The sequence below is a fragment of the Podarcis vaucheri genome (assembly GCF_965113315.1).
Source record: "Podarcis vaucheri genome assembly, chromosome: 1".
Taxonomy (NCBI): Eukaryota; Metazoa; Chordata; class Lepidosauria; order Squamata; family Lacertidae; genus Podarcis; species Podarcis vaucheri.
The window spans coordinates 47,704,224-47,724,192 of NC_138759.1; the positions used below are offsets into that span (position 1 = coordinate 47,704,224).

A 19,969-nucleotide genomic window follows, 5' to 3' on the forward strand; every position below is an offset into this window, starting at 1 on the left:
ACATACAAATCGGTCCTCTTGTGTAGTGCGGTTTAAATAGCTTTCCCACTTATTCTGCCTGACATTGATTGATGTACCCCAGGACCATTCACTTATCTGATGGTTTTATTACTGTATTTATTTATAGGGAGTTGGAGTTGTCATTTGTGCCGAGAACTTCTCCGAGAGAGAGCATCTGCCTTCTGCTTCCAGCCCTAGAAGAGTCTCCGGCGACCAGGACTGGGCTTGTTCCTGGACTTTTGGCACCAGCACACAACTGTCACCTGCCACCTAAGGATCTGTGTCACTACAAACACACCTGTACACACATGAAAGTGAATGGACATTCAAAGAAATTTCTGTGGTGTTTGCTGTCCAAGTGTAGATTTCACAAATCTTGTACCTCCTGGGTTCTACTAGAAGGAACACACATGGTTTGTTTGTTTTTTATGTTTCCCCATCCCCACTGCAGTGCATGATTGCAGATATGCCGTAATAGATTCACATGTGTTATGATAATAGCAAAGCAGGGGACTGTTGTAACTTGTTGGTATTTAGGCATTTAAACTGTGTGGCATTGTGCTTTTTGTTTGATCTGTTGTTCTCCCCGCTCTAGCACCCCAAGAGAAATGCCAGTGTCATCTCCACATCCATCCTTGATGCAGAGCTGTGGTGAAGATACTGAGAAGTATCATTCGCTGCAGGTGTCTTAGAGCAGGAGTCAGCAACCTTTTCCAGCCGTGGGCCGGTCCACCATCCCTCAGACCTTGGGGGGGGGGCAGACTATATTTTTTTGGGGGGGGAATGAATGAATTCCTATGCCCCACAAATAACCCAGAGATGCATTTTAAATAAAAGGACATATTCTACTCATGTAAAAACACGCTGATTCCTGGACTGTCTGTGGGCCGGATTGAGAAGGCGATTGGGCCGCATCCAGCCCACGGGCCTTAGGTTGCCTAGCCCTGTCTTAGAGGAACTTGCCCCTCACAAGCACACTTTTAGATGTAGAGGGCCTTCAACAGCTCCATTCTTTCCTAGTCATTAACAGTAAGGCCCAAGCTACATGTTGGGTGCTACCAGTCCAAGTCCTCCCAATTCTCTGGTAACATGTGGAAATGGGGAACCTGTGACTCTCCAGATGTTGTTGGATTACAACTTTTCAACACCATCTCTAACTGTTGGCCATGCCCTCAGCCTCCTGCTTTAAATGGGGTTGAAGTAGATCTGAGCAGGTGGCAAAATTCAGCCCTGGAGGTCCAAATACCGCTCTCCAGGTTGCTCAGAATTTTCCCCAAGCCCACATCCCATCACTGTCCCTACTCCACACGCTGCTCAAAGCTCTTTTGCCTGGCTGGAATTTGTCCTTCACTGTGATAATGCCTCTCGCTTGCTAGGGTGGAGAAGGGTGTGTGTGCTTGTGTGTGTGTGAGGAAGCCTCTGGTTTTGCATTTGCATCTGCCACTCTACCCATCTGTTTGCCTTTAGTCTCTCCCACCTCTGGCATGCAGCCTCGGGAAAGTTACCCACAAGGAAATGCTGTCCTCAGGCTGGAAAAGTCCCACCACCCTCCTGTTCGAACACATTGACCTGTCAACATTTAAGTTGGGCCAAAGGACACTGTTTCTTCAGGCCTGATCCGAAGACTTAAAATGGGAGCAGCACATGTGCTTAGGATAGAGCACCCAACATCCCATGGCTGTGTAGCATGATCCATAGGAAGTTTTCTTATGCAAAGCCAGACCATTGATTCAGCTAGCTCAAGTGTTGTCTACGGCAACTGGCAGTTCTCCAGGTTTCAGACAAGAGTCTTTCCCTGAATCCCCAGGCCTACGTGGAAAAGACAAGTATTGAATTTGGGGCCTTTTGAATGCGCTCCACCTCTGCACTGCAGCATCACTGGTCCAGGTTAAGCATCTTTAAGCGTCACAGATTTAAGCCCATGCTTAACTCTCTTCCATCTAAATCAATGGCTATGTACAGTTCTTAGGAGCATGGTCCAGCCAAAATTTCCTCTAGTTGGTTGGAGGACATTTTAATGTGTTTAAAGCAGGGGCTGTAGCTCAGTGGTAAAACATCTGCTCTTCATGCAGAAGGTCTATGGTTCAATCCCTGGCATCTCCAGGTAGAGTTGAGATAGACCCTTGCTGAGTCAGGGTTGGGATAGACCCTGCTGAGTCAGTGTAGACAATGGACCAATGGTCTGACTCTGGATAATCAGCTTCCGATATTACTATATATTTCCCAAAACACTAAAAGACTTGGAAGTCAGAATGTCAGCCCTTTCCTTGAACCTGCAGATTTTAGTAACTGCTTAAAGGTCTCTCCAGTGTAGAGATGAGGGCGCACAGCTAGTATCCTCATGGTGGTGCCCTGATCTAGCAGCAACTGCACTTCTGGTGTAGCAGCTGCACTCGGATACAGCTGTCAGCAGTGGCCATCAGCACCAGAGAAGGTGCTGTGCAGCAGAACCCCTTGCTAAAGCGAAAAATCTAGCGTCTGATGTTCCTGTAGATTTGAATTGAGGATTTGCTTGATTCACAAAAATATTTCCCTCCCTAAAAGAATACCCGCAAACGATCTAGATACTGTGTTCAAAACAAAAGAGAAGTGAACCTAAGATGGTTGTAGTGTCCTACATCTCTTCTGTGGAACCTAGGTCTCTACCAATCAGTATTTAAGATGGCTACAGAATACATTGTGATTGTCAAGATATCCTGAGCCTCCAGTTGCAAGAAGCTGGAAGGAGACGACTGGGGATCCTTCATTTTATAAGCACCTGCTTTCTTGTAGCTTTATTTTGAAGGATCCAGTACTGGCACAATGGGAGACAGGGCACTAAGCTGTTTATAACATTGACCTGTGGCTGTCTGAATGTCCTTATGACTGACACATTGTGTTTGACCCTTTTTCCTTCATTTGATTTTAGAGAAAGAATGGCTGTATGTAGATGCATAAATTGTATACGTTCCATAACTAATTTGCCAGGGGAAACTACTCAAAATTGCCACTTGCTTTGGTTCAAGGCCACCATTTAAGGTAAAGAAGCAAGTAGGCTTTATTTTTTAGAAAAGTGCAGGCCGCCATGTTTTTAAAAGAAAACTCCAGCAAGAACAGAATCCTAATACTTCTCTTCGGGCCAGCTGCTAACAGTCACAAAGGAGCGTGCTCATTTTTTAGTTTCACCAGGCTCTTCCACAAACTTGAGCTTAAACAAAACAAAAGTGGGGGGGGGGGAGAAATGTTGCTGGTAAAATGTTTTGCAATATGCAATATAAAATAGATTTTCTAGAATCTATTTTAAAGTGCCATAACCCACTACTCAGAAATAAGGGTGCAATCCTGCCAAGGCTGACCACTTTTATGCCCCATAGATTTCAGCTGTGACTTTGCTTATTTCTGCCATGGAAAGCAATGAGACTTAGAGCCTAAATCTTGATTCGGAAGTAAACCCCACTGAAGGGACTTGCTCCCCAAGAATCATGCGTCAGATTTCAGTCATAAAAAGTTTAATTTTGGCCGGCTGGCTCTGTAAGTGTTATCATTTGCTATCACCGTGTACATTTATGAACTACAGCACTGTTTTAGCACTAAGTAAGTTGGCAAACCTGCAACTTCCATCCCATCAGCTTCCATTACCAGATGTGGTGTTACGCACAGTGATTGTATGGCCCAGTATTGCCCAGAGGGAGCGAGACTGAGATGACATTTCAGTCACCACGGGGTTGAAATATGTCATCTGAGTTGATACAACGCTATGCAGCTAAAATTAAGTAGTAACCTTTGGGAAATGGGACTGCAGCAGGATGGATGTGCCCAGAATATGAGGTGCCTGTCTTGTGCCAGAGCAATCCATCCTGGACACAGTTGCTGCTACACATTTCTGTAGGCTCAGTCCATCAACCTGCAGTACTCGGGAGTAAGTTGCTCTGAAATAATTGGATTTGCTTTCAATTATATTGTGTTTAAGATCAAGGGATGGGGTGAACAGTGTTATCTTGAAATGCCAATGCAACTATGTACATTTTAGTTAATCCCTGTGCTTTAGTAATGCTCTGAGTAGCACTGAGCATTCATAGCAAGGCAAGAATCTGATTTGGCAGTTTTCAGGGTCAGGGAAATCGAGAAAAAAGGCAAATAGAAGAAAGACCATCTGCTCACAGAACAAATCCATCTGTGGAATGGGAGGAGGCAATATTGAGGTTTTCACTCTTCCCTGCAGCCCCTCTGCTCCCCTAAACATGTTTTGGAGAGCAGATTATGGGGGGGGGGCTGTAAGGTGGCAGGGGAGAGGGGATTGTCAGGGGAAATTGCCCCCACCCCTCATTCTACTGATGAATCCCACCATTGGATATCTCCCATTAGGAACTGCAAGAATGGAACCCAAGGAGGCATTTAAAATCACGTCTCTCTTGGCCCTAAAAGTTGTCTGAAATGATGATAGCATTGGTTTTTTATGAACTCGAAGCAGTCCATGGGATGCAGAATGGCAAGCAGGGGAGTTACAAGTCTTGTGTTTGCCATGTGGCACTAATGTGGAGGGAGGATATTTGCAGGAAAGGATCAGCTGAGAGGTGGAGGTCCTTAACCGTTCCCCCACCTTGTGAGGACCTCTCCATCATGCCCATTCATGATCATTTGCACTCATAATGCTATCAGGGTGGCCTCGCTTTTAATAGCGTTTGCAGCTGCAAGGGTTTTGCAGCAGACATCCCATTTAGTTTCCTATCCGTGCATGTCCCCAGGCTTCCCACGGAAACCCTGCAGCTTTTTCTACAACAAATGCCCCACTTCTGTTGTGCTATACCTCAAGGGTGCCCCTCTAGATGGCAAATAACTAATAAAGCAGAATGTTGTGTGAGTGGTGCAGTATACACCCACCACTAATGCACTGTTGTTGTGTCAACTGACATGTTGCAGAGCACACCTGCAACACATCTCCCTAGTTAATTGGGAGGAGCCCTGGGAAGAATAGAATACTCTTCTCTGCCCACTATTTCTCCTTTACAAATTCCATCCCATTCCTTATTACTGTTAACAAGCAAACTCCTGGGCAATTTTTTTGCTGAAGTAATGGGTAGCTCTGCTGGGATCTATGGAAGTCAGATAGGAAGATGGCCGAGGCTGCATTTGGGAAAATATGCACTCTTCGAAGCTTCTCTGTAAAATGAATCACCTGAGCATTTAAATGTACATTGTCAAAAGAAGTATCACTTGACGTTATTGCCACCACCTCCTCAACAAATTAAAACACAATGAATTATAAAAAAATGGAATTGTTTTTTCTTGTTTGCATTGTCTGTAACCTTTTGTATTTTTTAATTCATTATGATGAGATTAGAGCACATAGCAAGTTGCACATTTATATACCCAGACTCATACATATGATGCAACCAAGTTCTGCAAAGGACAAGAGAACCATTTAGAGCCATCAAAAACTATGTCTGCTGTTAGATCACAAGAAAATGCATTATTATTCCTCATATTCTCTTGCACTGATAGTTGTTTGGGCCCCAAATGGAAGCACTGGAAGCAAAACACATGAGTTATGACACCCATTAAATGGAAAGCTGAGCAGGCTAAGCCAACCCAAATTAAGGTTGTGATCCTACACATATACTTAGTTGTAAGCCCCATTGACTTTAATAGGACTCATTGCTGTAAAAGTATGACCAGGACTGTAGGCAATTCAAGTCTAAGATTTCACGTGCCAGCAAATAAAATGCTCCGGTGTTAATATATTGTTAGCTGCTATACCAGCATTTTAAAATAACAAGAAGACCATTGCAAGTTCATAAAAATGGCCTTGTATGTAGATGAGTCTATATGAGTGGGTCTTATGGAGAAACCATGTATTATGTGTCTGTTTGGTTTTTGTGTACCATTGTGAGCAGCACTCAAAGCTCTAGCTTTTTGCAAGCACAGAGAGAACGATCTGTGCCAAGTTTGGTGTGACATCTGCATCTGCACAATCAACTCTATGCATGGCAGGGAAGGAAAAGTCAATGCAACCTGACCAAAAACGCTGCTGCTACGCACCAGAGAGACCCATGAGAATTGGCTCCGAGTTGCAAGACTTTTCGATTCAAGTGTTGTTCGAGGAACTTCATGCTGAGCATTCAAAGCATCTTTCAAGGGTAATGAAAAACTAGGTGTGGGTTCAGTCAAGGCTTTGGTTGATTGGCTGTGTGTTTCTCTGTTCTGGCGAGAGCAGAATAGGAAGCTGGAGTGAGGACTGGCAGGCAGCCAAACCTCGTCTTCAGCAGTGATATAATTACTAATAATGACCTCAAGCCCAGTCAGCTAGTTAAATGGCTTTTCAGGGCAGGCACCAACTTAAAGTCTAGTTTACAGACAGGATAAACTGAATCTTTGGGGTACATGAAAACCGTTGTGCTTAGGTCCTTCTCAGGCTACAAGGCCAACTATATATTTAAGATTAAATTTAGATCGTTGCTATTAAAACATTTAATTAGAAAGCAACTTAAAAATTCTTAAAATGTGCACATATGTATGTCTGTGTCCAAGAGATTTAGAAAATGGGTTTATAACCCTCAGAACCTTCCTTGGATTAGATCAAAGGTTTACCTTAGCCAAGCATCCTGTTTCCAACAGTGCCCAAACAAAAGTCTATAGAAAACCCGTAAGAGTATGCTATAAAGTGCTGGGCTAGGGTTCAAATCCCCACTCACTAGGCATCCTCGGACCAGTCACTGCCTCTCTGCCTAATGTACCACACAGGGTTGTTGTGGAGATTTAGAGAGGGGAGAATCATGGATGCCACCTTGAGCTTCTTGGAGGAAAAATTGAATGAATGAATGAGAGGACATGATGACCTAGCACTTTCCTGTTTGTGTTCCCCAGTGACTGGTATTCAGAGGCAATATAGCCTCTGATCCCAGAGGCAATATGTATAGCCATAACTAGCAGCTTGGTAGCCTGATCTCCAGGAATCTGTCTAACCTCAGGTTAAAGTTGTTCAGACTGGTGACCATTCACTACATCTTGTGGAAACAAATTCCATAGTTTTAGCTGTGTGCTGCATGAAGGACTTCATTTTATCTACCCTGAATATTGTGCCACTCTCCATCCTTGGATGGTGGTTCTGGCATTCGGAGGGAGGAAGAAAAGCTCTTCCCTCTCCACATTCTCCCCTCCGCGTATAATTTTATGTGTACCATTCCTCTAATTGAAATGGCTCCAAGCATTGTATGTAACCATTCCTCCTCCTCAGGGAGTTGTTCTTGCTCTCCAATTATTTTGGGTGCCCCTTTCTGCTCTGCGCTATCCCCCCCCCCAAGTTGTGCTGACCAGGTGTTGTCACAGTATAGATTTATATAAAGGCATGATGACAGTGACAGTTTTATTTTCTATCCCTTTCCTAATAATCTCCACTTTTTAAAAAGAACTGCCACACACTGGGTCAACATTTTAATTGAGCTATCCACGATGACCTCAAAATCCCTTTCATTATTAGTTGCCACCAGCTCAGAACCCCATCAGTGCAAATGTGAACTTTATTTTCCCACAGTGTACATGACACCACATCAATGGACCACCACATCAGCAAGGCCCGGGGGACAGGGGTTGTTGCCTGGGCAACCCAGACCTTCCATACACACTGCCCAGGCTTGTGCCCTGGTGAGGTCACTGTGGCGCTTCACCCCTGGAGGCACACTCCATTGTCTCTCCAGACAAATGGATGCCAACAGCAGGGCTTATGTGAACGGAAACATGACTGCGTTAGACTTCATTGGCAATATATATGATAACACTTATGTCATCACAGTTCTCATGCTTCAACTGTTAGTTTCTGCTCTCTTCACTGTGCAGCGAAGTGCCTGTCACAAGACAATGTTTACATTCCACAGTCAGAGCACTGTTGGGTTTTCCCACGGGAAAGGGAAACTGGATGTGACGTACACTGGTTTCCTGTTTTTCTCTCTTCTCTCTCGGTGTTCGAGGAGAAGGACTGTTGCTTCTCTGCTCCAGCAGAGGCAAGATGCATGTTTGTAAATTCACTACAATGAACTGAAAATAAAGCAACTTAAAGCATGTGGCACGTACTATTCATCATTCCGTTGTGCAAAAAGACTCTGCTATATCAACATTTTGGTTCCGGGCCCAGAAAGACGTAAATCAAACTGAGGATTAAAGACTCCAGCCGAGTCGGAATGCCGGCAGAGGTACAGAGGAACGGATCGCGTTATCTGCTCTGCGCGTCGTGTTTGATTGATGAAGGTATGTGCTCATGCTGCCCGGAGCAGCCTGGCAGCCTGCCAGCTCCTAGTTTATGGTTTTATGGCTGGACTTTGAACTTTTAAAGCCGTTTTGCCGTGTTACAGGCAAGGCTCTAAAGGCACAAGCTCACAGGCTTGGATGGCTAAGAAAACGAAAGTACTTTTACAAGTGCTTTTGGCTGAAGCTGCAGGACTGTGACGCAGCAGAAATGGCAAACGTAAGGCTGGTTGATGCTTTTGGGATTCCTAAGCTCAATAAGAATAACTACACGGAGTGGGTGCTATATGCAGAGGCAGTTCTGCGGAAAGAAGGTCTGTTTAATGTTATTACAGACAACCCCCCAGCTCCAGTTACAGCTGAATGGAATGCTAAGGATTCCAAAGCACGGGGAACGCTTACGTTGATAGTATCCCCAGAAGAGCTCTGTCTGTTGCGTGGAAAGACCACAGCCAGAGAAATTTGGGACACTTTAAGACAGGCTCACTTGAGGACAGAGGCTGGTTCCTCAATGTACTACTATGCCAAGCTGCATGATATGGCTCTTGCTGAAGGTGGAGATGTGCGTAAACACCTGATGGAGATGCAAAATCTGAGACATGAGTTGCAGCAGAGAGGACTCAACTTTCCAGAGGCTGTGTATTCCTTCATGATACTACATTCTTTGGGTCCAAGTTGGGAGTCCGTTGCCACTCAGATTGCTGTTCAACCAACTGCTCAGCTCACAGTAGCCTTTGTAACTGCCGTGATCCAGAATGAAGCAGATCGCCGGGGTGCTAGCTGCATGGGTATGGGGGAGTCTTTACAGACGTCATCCCAGAGTGCAGTGGAACCACCAGAGGGCGCCAAAGCTTTGAAGGCAGTGAAATGCTACTCGTGTGGACGTCTAGGCCATATGAAGAGGGAATGCAGATATCCCAGGGCCAAGACAGAGCAGCGCAGCGGAAGTTCATCGCGTGGAAAAGGCCAAAGCAAAGGCAAAGGTCCGGTGTCCAGGACAACGCAGCACAAGGCAATGGTCTCACGCTTCACTCCAAAGGTTGCAAAGGTCCAGAAGACGTCTAGATCTTTCTTCGTTGTTGATTCAGCAGCTACCCACCACATGTGCAACGATAAGAGACTGTTCGTGTCTTTTACACCGCAGGAAGGTGCGATTCACCAGGCGGATGACCACACGATCCCCAGTCAAGGCTACGGAACTGTTGTTCTTCACAGTTTGGACTTAGAGATACATGATGTACTGTATGTTCCAGATGCCACACACAATCTTCTCAGTGTGATGCAGCTGAATGAACGGAACATTGACGTTTCCTTCAAGAACAAGAAATGCACCATCACAAAGAAAGACGATTATGTATTGCATGCTGAATGTGTTGATCGTTTGTTTGTTTTGTATTATGATGATGTTGTGCAGAATGATACTTGTTGCATTGCAGGTTCTAACAAAAGTTTGCATGCAGGATGTATTCATGATTTTCATCGAAAATTTGGTCATTTGCATTTTGAGGCAGTATCTAAAATGCCTACCTTGGTTGAAGGTATGACTATTAAACCCTGCAGGTACCACATGAAGTGCAAGGCATGCGCAGCAAACAAGGTGAAAATGGCTGCGAAAGGTAAGGTGTCTAGTAGGCAAGCTACAGAACCATACCAGGTTGTTCATGCTGATTTAGTTGGTCCACTATCGCCCTCTTTAGGTGGCAATAGGTTCTTCATGGTTCTCATTGATGCATTTTCTAGATATATTTATGTGTACAATCTCAAGCAAAAATCAGAGGCTTTTCCAAGGTTCAAGGAATTCTGTGCTTGGTTGGATAATGTGCATGGTAAGAAGATAAAAATTCTTTTCACAGATCGCGGGGGAGAATTCACTTCTCAGCAGTTTGAAGCTTTTCTGACTGAGAAAGGAATTCAACACGATTTGTCCAGTCCTCGCTCGCCATGGCAGAATGGACTTTGCGAAAGGGCAAATCAGACATTGCTTCAAGGGTTAAAAACCTTGCTGCATGATGCCAATCTTCCAGAGAGTTATTGGGCCGAAGCTCTCTCGTGTTTTGTTTACAGTTACAATCGCAGGTTATCTTCAGCGATTGGTTGTACCCCCTATGAAAAGATGTTTGGCAAGAAACCATACATCAAACACATGAAAATTTTTGGTTCTGACATGTGGATTCACTCACCACAAGGCTCCAAGTTAGGCAAACGTGGTTTGCATGGTATCTTTCTAGGTTATCAGAAAGGTTCTTACAGGATAATGATGACTGACTCTAAGACAATTAAGCTCACAAGAAGTGTTGAGTACAATGCCAAGTGGGGGGAGAACGTGGGAATTTTTCAATGTTATCCTGATGACAGTGATGAGACTGAGGATAAGCAACAACAACCCACACCCACTGATGAAGGTTCTGATTCTGAGTCTGAAACTGAATCGGATACTTCAGAGGATTTCAAGAGTGCGAAAGCCTCTATGCGACCCTCTGAAAGCTCTGATCAGGAATTGGAAGAACCATTGTTCACAATAGGCCACTTTTCTCCTAAGAAGGAAGAGGAGAGTGTTGAAGACCAAAGGCTAATTCGCAGGTCACAAAGAGCCACTAAAGGCAGACCTCCAAAGAGATTTGCTGATGAATTTGCCAAGACAGCAGTAGCAGCTGTTAAAAGCTCCAAGAAGGTATTTGAACCTTCAAGTTTCCAAGAAATCCAGCATTTGGATTCTAAGGAAGCTGAGCCATGGTTAAATGCTATGAAGGCTGAGCTTGATTCCTTAGAAAGGAACAAAACTTGGGAGCTAGTTCCAGTAGTTCCAGGAATGAAACTGCTTGGAAGCAAATGGGTCTTCAAAGCGAAGACTGATCAAAATGGCAAGATAGTCAGACACAAAGCCAGATTGGTAGCCAGAGGTTTTGCACAGGTACCAGGTGAAGACTATCACGAGACCTACTCACCCACGGTGAGATATGAGAGCATAAGGCTTATGCTCAAGCTAGCTGCAGAGGAGAATCTACACATTAGTCACCACGATGTGAATACAGCGTTTTTGTATGGATCTCTAGGTGAATCACTATATATGCTTCCACCTGATGGCGTACAGGTAAAACAGGGATTTGTTTGTGCTCTAAAGAAGTCCCTTTATGGTCTCAAACAAAGTGCACGGTGTTGGCACACAAAACTCACTGAAGCATTGTTTTCTCTAGGTTTTCAACAAGGGAAAGCTGATCCATGTGTATTTGTCAAAGAGGAGGGGCAAAAGAAGCTGTATTGTTTGTTTTATGTTGATGATATTTTATTCTTTTGGAAAGATGTCACAATGTACAATAATGCCCTAGCTCAACTGAAAGAGCACTTTGACATGAAAGATCTTGGTGAGGTAAACAACTACCTATCTCTGGAAATAGAGAAAGATCAAAGTGGTAACATTCTAGTACACCAGTCACGGAAAATTGCTGATGTGTTAAACAAACTAAACCTGATGGATGCTAACCCTGTAGACACACCGATGACAACAGGTTATCAGGTAGAAGACACTGAAGAAGCATTTTCTGACACTACACTGTACAGAAGTGTGCTAGGTAAGCTAAACTTCATTGCCAGATGTTCAAGACCTGACATTGCTGTTAGCTGTAATTTGCTAAGCAGACAAGTTAACAATCCTACTGTTAAGGATTGGAAAGCTCTGAAACGCATAGCACGCTATTTGAAAGGCACTATGCATTACAGACTGAGATTTAACAATCAGAAGTCTGGTGGTCTTGAGATTTTTGCAGATGCAAGTTTTGGAAGTGACACTACAGACAGGAAAAGTACGTCTAGAGTTTGCTACATGTACAATCAGGGTCTATTTGATTGGTCATGCAAGAAGCAAACAACAATTAGCTTAAGTACTTGTGAAGCTGAACTGAATGCACTGTCTTATTCACTTAAGGATTGTGAATGGTTGTTACAATTGTGCAAAGACATGAGAATTCCTGTCAAATGTCCAATCCAGGTTTACCAGGACAACAAAGCATGTTTGGCTTTGCTGAATTCGGAAGGTTGTAAGCAAAGCACGAAGCACTTGCAATTGAAGGTGCAACATGCTAGGGAATATATTCAGAAGGGACTCGTAACGGTGTCCTATATGCCAGGTAATGAAATTCCTGCTGATGTATTGTCCAAGATTGTATCAAGGGATCAACACTGTACCTATGTACAGAAGTTGGGTTTGTACTGATATTGTACGAACACGCTGCCCAGTGATGTTCACAGAAAGGGGGAGGATGTTAGTTTCTGCTCTCTTCACTGTGCAGCGAAGTGCCTGTCACAAGACAATGTTTACATTCCACAGTCAGAGCACTGTTGGGTTTTCCCACGGGAAAGGGAAACTGGATGTGACGTACACTGGTTTCCTGTTTTTCTCTCTTCTCTCTCGGTGTTCGAGGAGAAGGACTGTTGCTTCTCTGCTCCAGCAGAGGCAAGATGCATGTTTGTAAATTCACTACAATGAACTGAAAATAAAGCAACTTAAAGCATGTGGCACGTACTATTCATCATTCCGTTGTGCAAAAAGACTCTGCTATATCAACATCAACAACACTTACATGAAGTGATGGGCATCACTTAGAGTTAAGTTCAGAGTTGACTCCCTTCTGCTTCCATGGCTGATCTAAAGCATAATGGTTTAGGACATCTAGAATTTTTACCTGTGTCGTGACCAGAACATGCATTTACTCAACCTGCCACTTCAGATGTCTCCCTGATTTCATTTTCCATCTGAAGATCATCACCCTGAGCATTTTGGTCAAGAGGGTGATAATGTGTCTTCAGTTCTAAATTTAGAGGGCCAGTATTACTTTTACTTACACTTGGAAACAACAGTTGAAAAAGGAGCCATCAAAAACTATAGCGCTCCAAAATGCCTATAATATGCATTATGGAATAATCATGCATTATGCATAATTATGCATTATGGAATTAAGGATGTTGTTCATAGAAACTCCAGCTGAAAATGTTTTTGGTTTGCTTCTGTATGTGAATGTCAAGTCCAACAATTATTTACGTCTTCTTAATACTTTCAACTTTAAGAATCACATGGTCACCCTCTGGAAAATGGGAGAGGATGTTAAAAAAAAACAAAAAACACCTTCAGTGAATAGGAATTCAAGCTAGCATTCTGAAACTTCATTCTGGGATGCCGCCTCTGCTTTCATATGGAACGGGGCTCAGCTCAGCTTATGAAAATGCATCTTTTACACTTGGAAACACCAGTGCTTGAATTCCAGTAGAGAGACAGAGGCTGGGCAGGGCTGTTGCCGCTCTGCATCAGGTAATGGCTAGTTTGAAGAGGAGGAACTGGCAAGACAGGCAGTGTAATAGCTGTGCCAGGAGCCATTCTGCATGCAGACTTCGGCAGCATTGTTTACCCTTTCCAAGGCTAAGCTCCACTGCTATGGGAGCTTGACTGGCTCAAGCTAGCTGGGAAAGCAAAGCTGTTCAATTCCCTTTTCTGCAGTGACCTTGAGCTACAGAATGGCTGTGCATATGGTGCACAAGCACAGAGCTTGAAACTAATCCAGGAAGGTAGATAGGAGTGTGTGTGTGTGTGTGTGTGTGTGTGTGTGTGTGTGTGTGTGTTGCCTCTCCGCATCTCCCAGCTGATTCCACAGCTTAGGCCTTAACAGCTGCAGTTGTCTGACAATTAATTCCTTCCCAGCCTCAGCTTCCCTCCCCCTCACTTCACACAGGCCTTTATATACCCAAGTGTGAAGGTGCCTGGCAACACAATTTCCTCCATGGATTTGGGCAACTCATGGCAATTTTCTTCAGAGATATCAGCTCCTCCTCCGGGCTCAGGCACAAGTCACGCAAGCTTATAGAGCAGCTCTCTTTCAGAAGATGCTCCGTTCTTGGATTTGTGTTCCTCCACAAGCCTGGCCTTGCATTTCAAATTCATGGGAGTTGAACTGAGCCCCACCCCCCACAACACCAGCAAGTCACTGAGGTATCCCTCACTGAGTATTCACAGGCTAAACTTTAGGCAATTAGCATGGTTAATGTTCACTGTGTGATAGTACAGCTGTGTGAGTCTCATTAAATTGTTCCTTCGGGAGAGCAGATGCAGGCGGAGACTAAGGGACCAGTTTTGCATCCTGTAGAGGAGACATACCTGTCTGCTGTGATGGGGCCTGTACCTGATTAAACACTCGGAATCTCAAGAGCACAGAAAATATTCAGGTTTTTCACCTGGCTGTAAAGTGTCAGTGTGTCACCAGGGAGCGCTTGTGCTACAAGAGGTGCCTAATGAGTGGGACAAAACTCCTCCTCCTCTTCTTCTTCTTCATTTTATTAAAAGAGTTGGAATATATTATTATGATATTATTATTACCCCACCCATCTGACTTGGTTGCCCCGCCACTCTTTCAACATAATATACAGAAAGACAACAACAAAACATCACACATTAAAAGTGTGCTGATATAGGGCTGTCTTCAGGTGTCTATGGAAGGTTGTATAATTATTTATCCCCTTGACATCTGATGGGAGAGTGTTTCACAGGGTGGGTGCTGCTACCGAGAAGGCCCTCTGTGCTGAATGCTGGGGGTGGAGACGCTCCTTCAAGTATACTGGGCCGAGGCTGTTTAGGGCTTTAAAGGTCAGGACCAACACTTTGATTGGTGCTCAGAAACATACTGGGAGCCAATGTAGGTCTTTCAGGTCTAGTGTTAGATGGTCCTGGCAACTGCTCAGTGACCAGTCTAGCTGCTGCTGCAATTCCATGGACAGAAACCAGCTGGACAAGCAGATGAATCTTATTTCATTACTACCAATGTAATTGTGGCTTTTACTGCACCTGAGGACATCAGGATAGTTCTGGGTGTGCAGGACAGGCTGTGCTTACACAGCCAAGGTGCTCACAAGTGGACAGAGTGCAGCTGCTGATCACAGGTTCTGCTTTGGGCTTTCTCACAGGCATCTGGTTGGCCTCTGTGAGAACAGAATACTGGATGAGATGAGCCACTAGTCTGATCCAACAGGCTCTTTGTTGGATGCTCTTAATGCACAGTTGTAAAGCAGGCAGAAATTCAACAGGTACAATGTTCCCAATATGGAGATACAGTGGGGGGGGGAGTTGTTGTTATGCAGTTGTTAAAGGCGGTAGATAACTCACAGGAAAAGCTGGCTGCCTTATCAGAGCAACAGCACCCTTCCTTGCAGATTCTCTGCCTCCCTCCATCCTGGGATCCAAAGAAGGTGACAGGTTGTATAGGAGAAGGGGGAAAGACATGTCTAATAATTCAGGTCAGTCCTCAGAGAACGTGATGGTGCTTGTGTGCTGCTGGAACCAGACATTTCATTCCTTGTTAAATGCTTTCATTATCTCTCACCAGTCATGAGTCAGAGGCCACTGTTAAGAAATGAAGTCGGTCGCCTCGGCAGACATGGCTAAGCAGTGGCCTTTGGAGTGGGGAAAAAATAAATCTTCACAAGCATCTAAAATCAGGCATCATTTCAAGAGCGTTTGTTGGGGGTGCAAAATTCACAGCCGAGTTTAAAGATGCAACATTTCCAAAACTCAGCATATTTTAAGAGCGAGTGCTGCATTTTCCATTGTTATACCCTCACAAAAATGGGACTTAGATGCCTCCAGGTGATAATCCTGTTTGGGTTTGTTGAAACACAAGATTTGCAAGCGTGACCACCCCCTTCTTCCACGACGGCATTTCAGATTTAAACAGTGAGTCCAAGTTCCTGGTAAAGAACAAATCTTTTCCCACATGAAGTATGTGTGTGAGAGACAGTTTCATGTCCCATATTGTGGTATTTTTGTTAGCGCAGCCTCCAAGCAACCCATTGACCACAACACATGCTATCCATGCCAGTGTCAGGCCCTTTCTAAGGCCAGACCCTCCAGGTGTCCATTTTCCGGGGACTCCTGGATTTACAGAAGCCGCCCCGGTTTCTGATTTGATCCTGGAATGTCCAGCTTTTCCTTAGGACGTTCCAGTTTTCTTTGGGGAAATGTTGGAGGGTATGGAGTTATACAACCCCAAGCCAAGGAGATAAGTAACTAGATAACCTTTAGGAGACATCTGAAGGCATGTTTATTTTTATTTTTAAAAAATATTTTTATATATGGAAGCTGCCCAGAGTGGCTGGGGCAACCCAGTCAGATGGGTGGCATATAAATAATAATAGCTAAGCTGGTTAGAACGTGGTGCTGGTAATGCCAAGGTTGCAGGTTTGATCCCCACGTGCAACAGCTGCATAATCCTGAATTGCAAGGGGGTTGGACTAGATGATCCTCAGGCACCCTTCTAACTCTATGATGCTTTGATTCTATTATTTTAATGGAACAGTTTGTTCCTATTTTCACTGGAGAAATGTTGGAGGGTATGTAAGGCCGTGTTTAGAATGTCATGACTATGACCTGAGATACTCTGGTTCAACTCCCCACTTATCCATGAAGCTCACTGGGTTACTTATTATTTCTCAGCCTAACTTACCGTATTTTTCGCTCTATAAGACACACCAGACCACAAGACGCACCTAGTTTTTGGAGGAGGAAAACAAGAAAAAAAATATTCTGAATCTCAGAAGCCAGAACAGCAAGAGGGATCGCTGCGCAGTGAAAGCAGCAATCCCTCTTGCTGTTCTAGCTTCTGGGATAGCTGTGCAGCCTGCATTCGCTCCATAAGACGCACACACATTTCCCCTTGCTTTTTAGGAGGGAAAAGGCGAGTCTTATAGAGCAAAAATATGGTAACTCGCAGAATTGTTGTTGGGGTAAAACGGTTGTGGGGGACACACGTACACGACCTCACAAACCATTTATGGGGAGGGTAATATGAGTGAGTCATTTTTATCCCCCCACCAGCTGCACAATTGTGTGCACATTTTCATCTGCAGCACCCATGGAAAGCTTGATGGACTCAATCGATCCAACACAGGCCCATGAAAACAACTGGGACTCAAAGGGATGTGGGGTGGGGGACCTCAAGGCAATGGGGCCGGGCAGGTGGGTTCAATACAAAAGGCAATGCCTATGGGTAAAGCTTTGTAGAGCACAGGTTGCTGTCAATGATGCTTTGCCAGAGAGTTTCTACTCACTGAGCGGTTAATTTTTAAATAAGGAAGCCCTTGAAACAGTCCGTGCTGAGATTTATGAATGTTTCATGTGACTTGTAGCTTTGTTGGTGTAGCTGTTCTTTACCATGCATCTTTTGTAGACTGTATTGGGAGCCAATTGGGGAGCTTAAAGACATGTTCTGCAGTGTCAAACAAACAAATAAAGGAGAAATCCTGTGTATAATAAGGCACATACTCCTAATGCGAAACCTTCTCCAATTTCCAGATGTAGGATTTATCAGTGGCAATGGCAATGGACACAGCCTGTTCCCTAAAGGTGCTCTCTTCTTTTATGATTTCATGCATGTATCCGTTCTATTGAAGGTTCTGAAGGAAGCCCTTAAGTGCTAAAGCCAGAACAAAACAATATCACTCCTTCAAAGATCTCTGCCATAAAGATGCTGCTCACATCTTTCACTATGATCTGCAATCCTGATGGCAATTGCTTTGGAAGCTTGTAACGGAAGGAAGAACACCAGACTGCCATAATGAAACTTGTGTAGGATTTGATTTATTTCCACCCCCCCCCCCCAGTAATCTATTGCATTTTTGGTACATATATATATTTATACATATATTATTCATTTCCATAAACTGTTGCTATAGATATCCTATGTACATGCAAGTAACTGTTTCTATAGAACTGCCTCATCACAAGTTAAACAGCAATACAGGTCTTTGTCTCCAGAAAAATAAAATAAAGGTACAATTTGCCATGAGTAGATTTAGCACCTCAAATATTGCCCATAAGTCATAATAACTTCACCCTTTAGGAAGATATACCTGATCATCTTTCATCACCTAGGTTGTGATGTGCCCACATGGGCTGGTTAAGTGCCAAAAAAAATTTTGGTGCAGAAAAAGAATGATGTGGTGTCCCACCATCGCAAACTGCAACATTTTGGCTGGCGTGCTAATCTGAGGGAGCTCTTTCAGGCTCGTAGCCAAATTATTTTACTTGTAACCGTTGCTGAAACGGAAAATATGATTTTCGAAAAGGAGAGGGGAACAGAAACGCATTAACAGGGCGAGTAAATTCCCATACTGATTCCATACCTGCATTACCAAGGTGTGCAGTGGGCGGCGGCATGGCCTAGTAATCACCAAATACAAAAAGAGCATCTGCAGGCTCACTCAAGATGATGCTCACTCATGTTCCTTTAAAGGCACCTTCATGTTGGCATGATCATATTGTCAACCACTGCAATGTGAATATGATTTCTCTCAAGCATGCTCTGTTTTGCTTCCACTTGTCTGCAGGTCAGGTTTCCCCCAGTGGTCTAGTTAGGTGGGACGATCGGTGGCAGATCACAGTCTTTGCATGGTGAAAGTTCTGACCTGGTCCCTCTGATTAAAAGCATCAGGTAGCAAGTAATGGACAAGACCTCTGCCTGAAACTCCAGAGAGCAACTACTAGTCAGCGTAGTAGACAATGCAGAAAGGTGGGCATCTTCCTGTATTGCTTTCAAATGAGCGTGTGAGGGGATCTCAGTAGGTGTAGCTTGTTCTGCAAAGATGAGGAAAGTTGAACCTAAAAACTTCTGCGTCTTCAAAAGGCACAGGGAACCTGCACCCTCTTTGCATCTTGGCCACCTTCATGGGGTCCAGATCCCGAGAATGCCCTGCATTAGCAAGAGGAACTCAGGAGCCACATGGGGCTTTCCTCATCATAGCTGAGATGCTGTTATGTTACTCTCCCCCAACATCCTGCAACTTTTGAAGGGAAATGCAACATCTCCAAGCTGCAACCTGACAGATGGTGCTAATCTTGGCTGCCGCTTGGACCTGACTTGATCTGACTGTGGATTATCTTTAAATATAGTCTAGGAGCAGAGTGGCCAAGAAATATGAACAAGTGGCTCTTTAGAAAAGGGTGTTAATGAATGGCAAATATTTCTCTAGGGCTGTTGAGAACTAATGATGTAAAAAAAGAGAGAGGAATTAACTAGAACCAAAAGTGAGAACATTTAATACGCATCCTGTCCTCCTTTACTACTGAATTATATCGTGTGACCAATTCAAATTATTTGAATGTCACCTTTCCCCCTGGCCATCTCTCTCCCACCTGTGATCATGGCAAATGTCCATCTGGTCTCAGTCCTGAGACGAGAAAGATTATTACCCTTCATGGCTGACAGCTTCCTATTTTCTATCACAGACTAGCATGTCTAACCTCCAAATGAGCACCATCTGCATCTCCACCTGAACGTCAGTTTTCCTCGCATGGATTCTCACTTTGCTTGCCAACATGTGTTTGCATCCTGGATGGGAGGTGTGAAAGGTGATATGAGCTTGGCACATCTTTTGCATAAGATCCTATTTTTGACTGCTGCTTCTCTTTTTCATCCTGTACATTTATATGAAGGGACGTGGGTGGCGCTGTGGGTTAAACCACAGAGCCTAGAACTTGCCGATCAGAAGGTCAGCGGTTCGAATCCCTGTGATGGGGTGAGCTCCCGTTGCTCGGTCCCTGCTCCTGACAACCTAGCAGTTGAAAAGCACCTCAAAGTGCAAGTAGATAAATAGGTACTGCTCTGGAGGGAAGGTAAACAGCGTTTCCGTGCGCTGCTCTGGTTCGCCAGAAGCAGCTTAGTCATGCTGGCCACATGTCCTGGAAGATGTACGCCGGCTCCCTCAGCTAATAAAGCGA

General features: G+C 44.3%; 1 protein-coding gene across 2 annotated transcripts in view; it reads left to right on the forward strand.

The window, feature by feature from the left end:
- DPF3 (double PHD fingers 3) overlaps window positions 1-5,250 on the forward strand; it is a 195,768-nt gene extending 190,518 nt beyond the window's left edge. For both annotated transcript variants that reach the window (XM_082226137.1, XM_082226136.1), the window contains exon 11: window positions 128-5,250. In XM_082226137.1, coding sequence (XP_082082263.1) covers window positions 128-198 — 71 coding nt within the window. In that variant the 3' untranslated portion in view covers window positions 199-5,250. The remainder of the gene's footprint in view (window positions 1-127) is intronic.
- The last annotated feature ends 14,719 nt before the right edge of the window (window positions 5,251-19,969 follow it).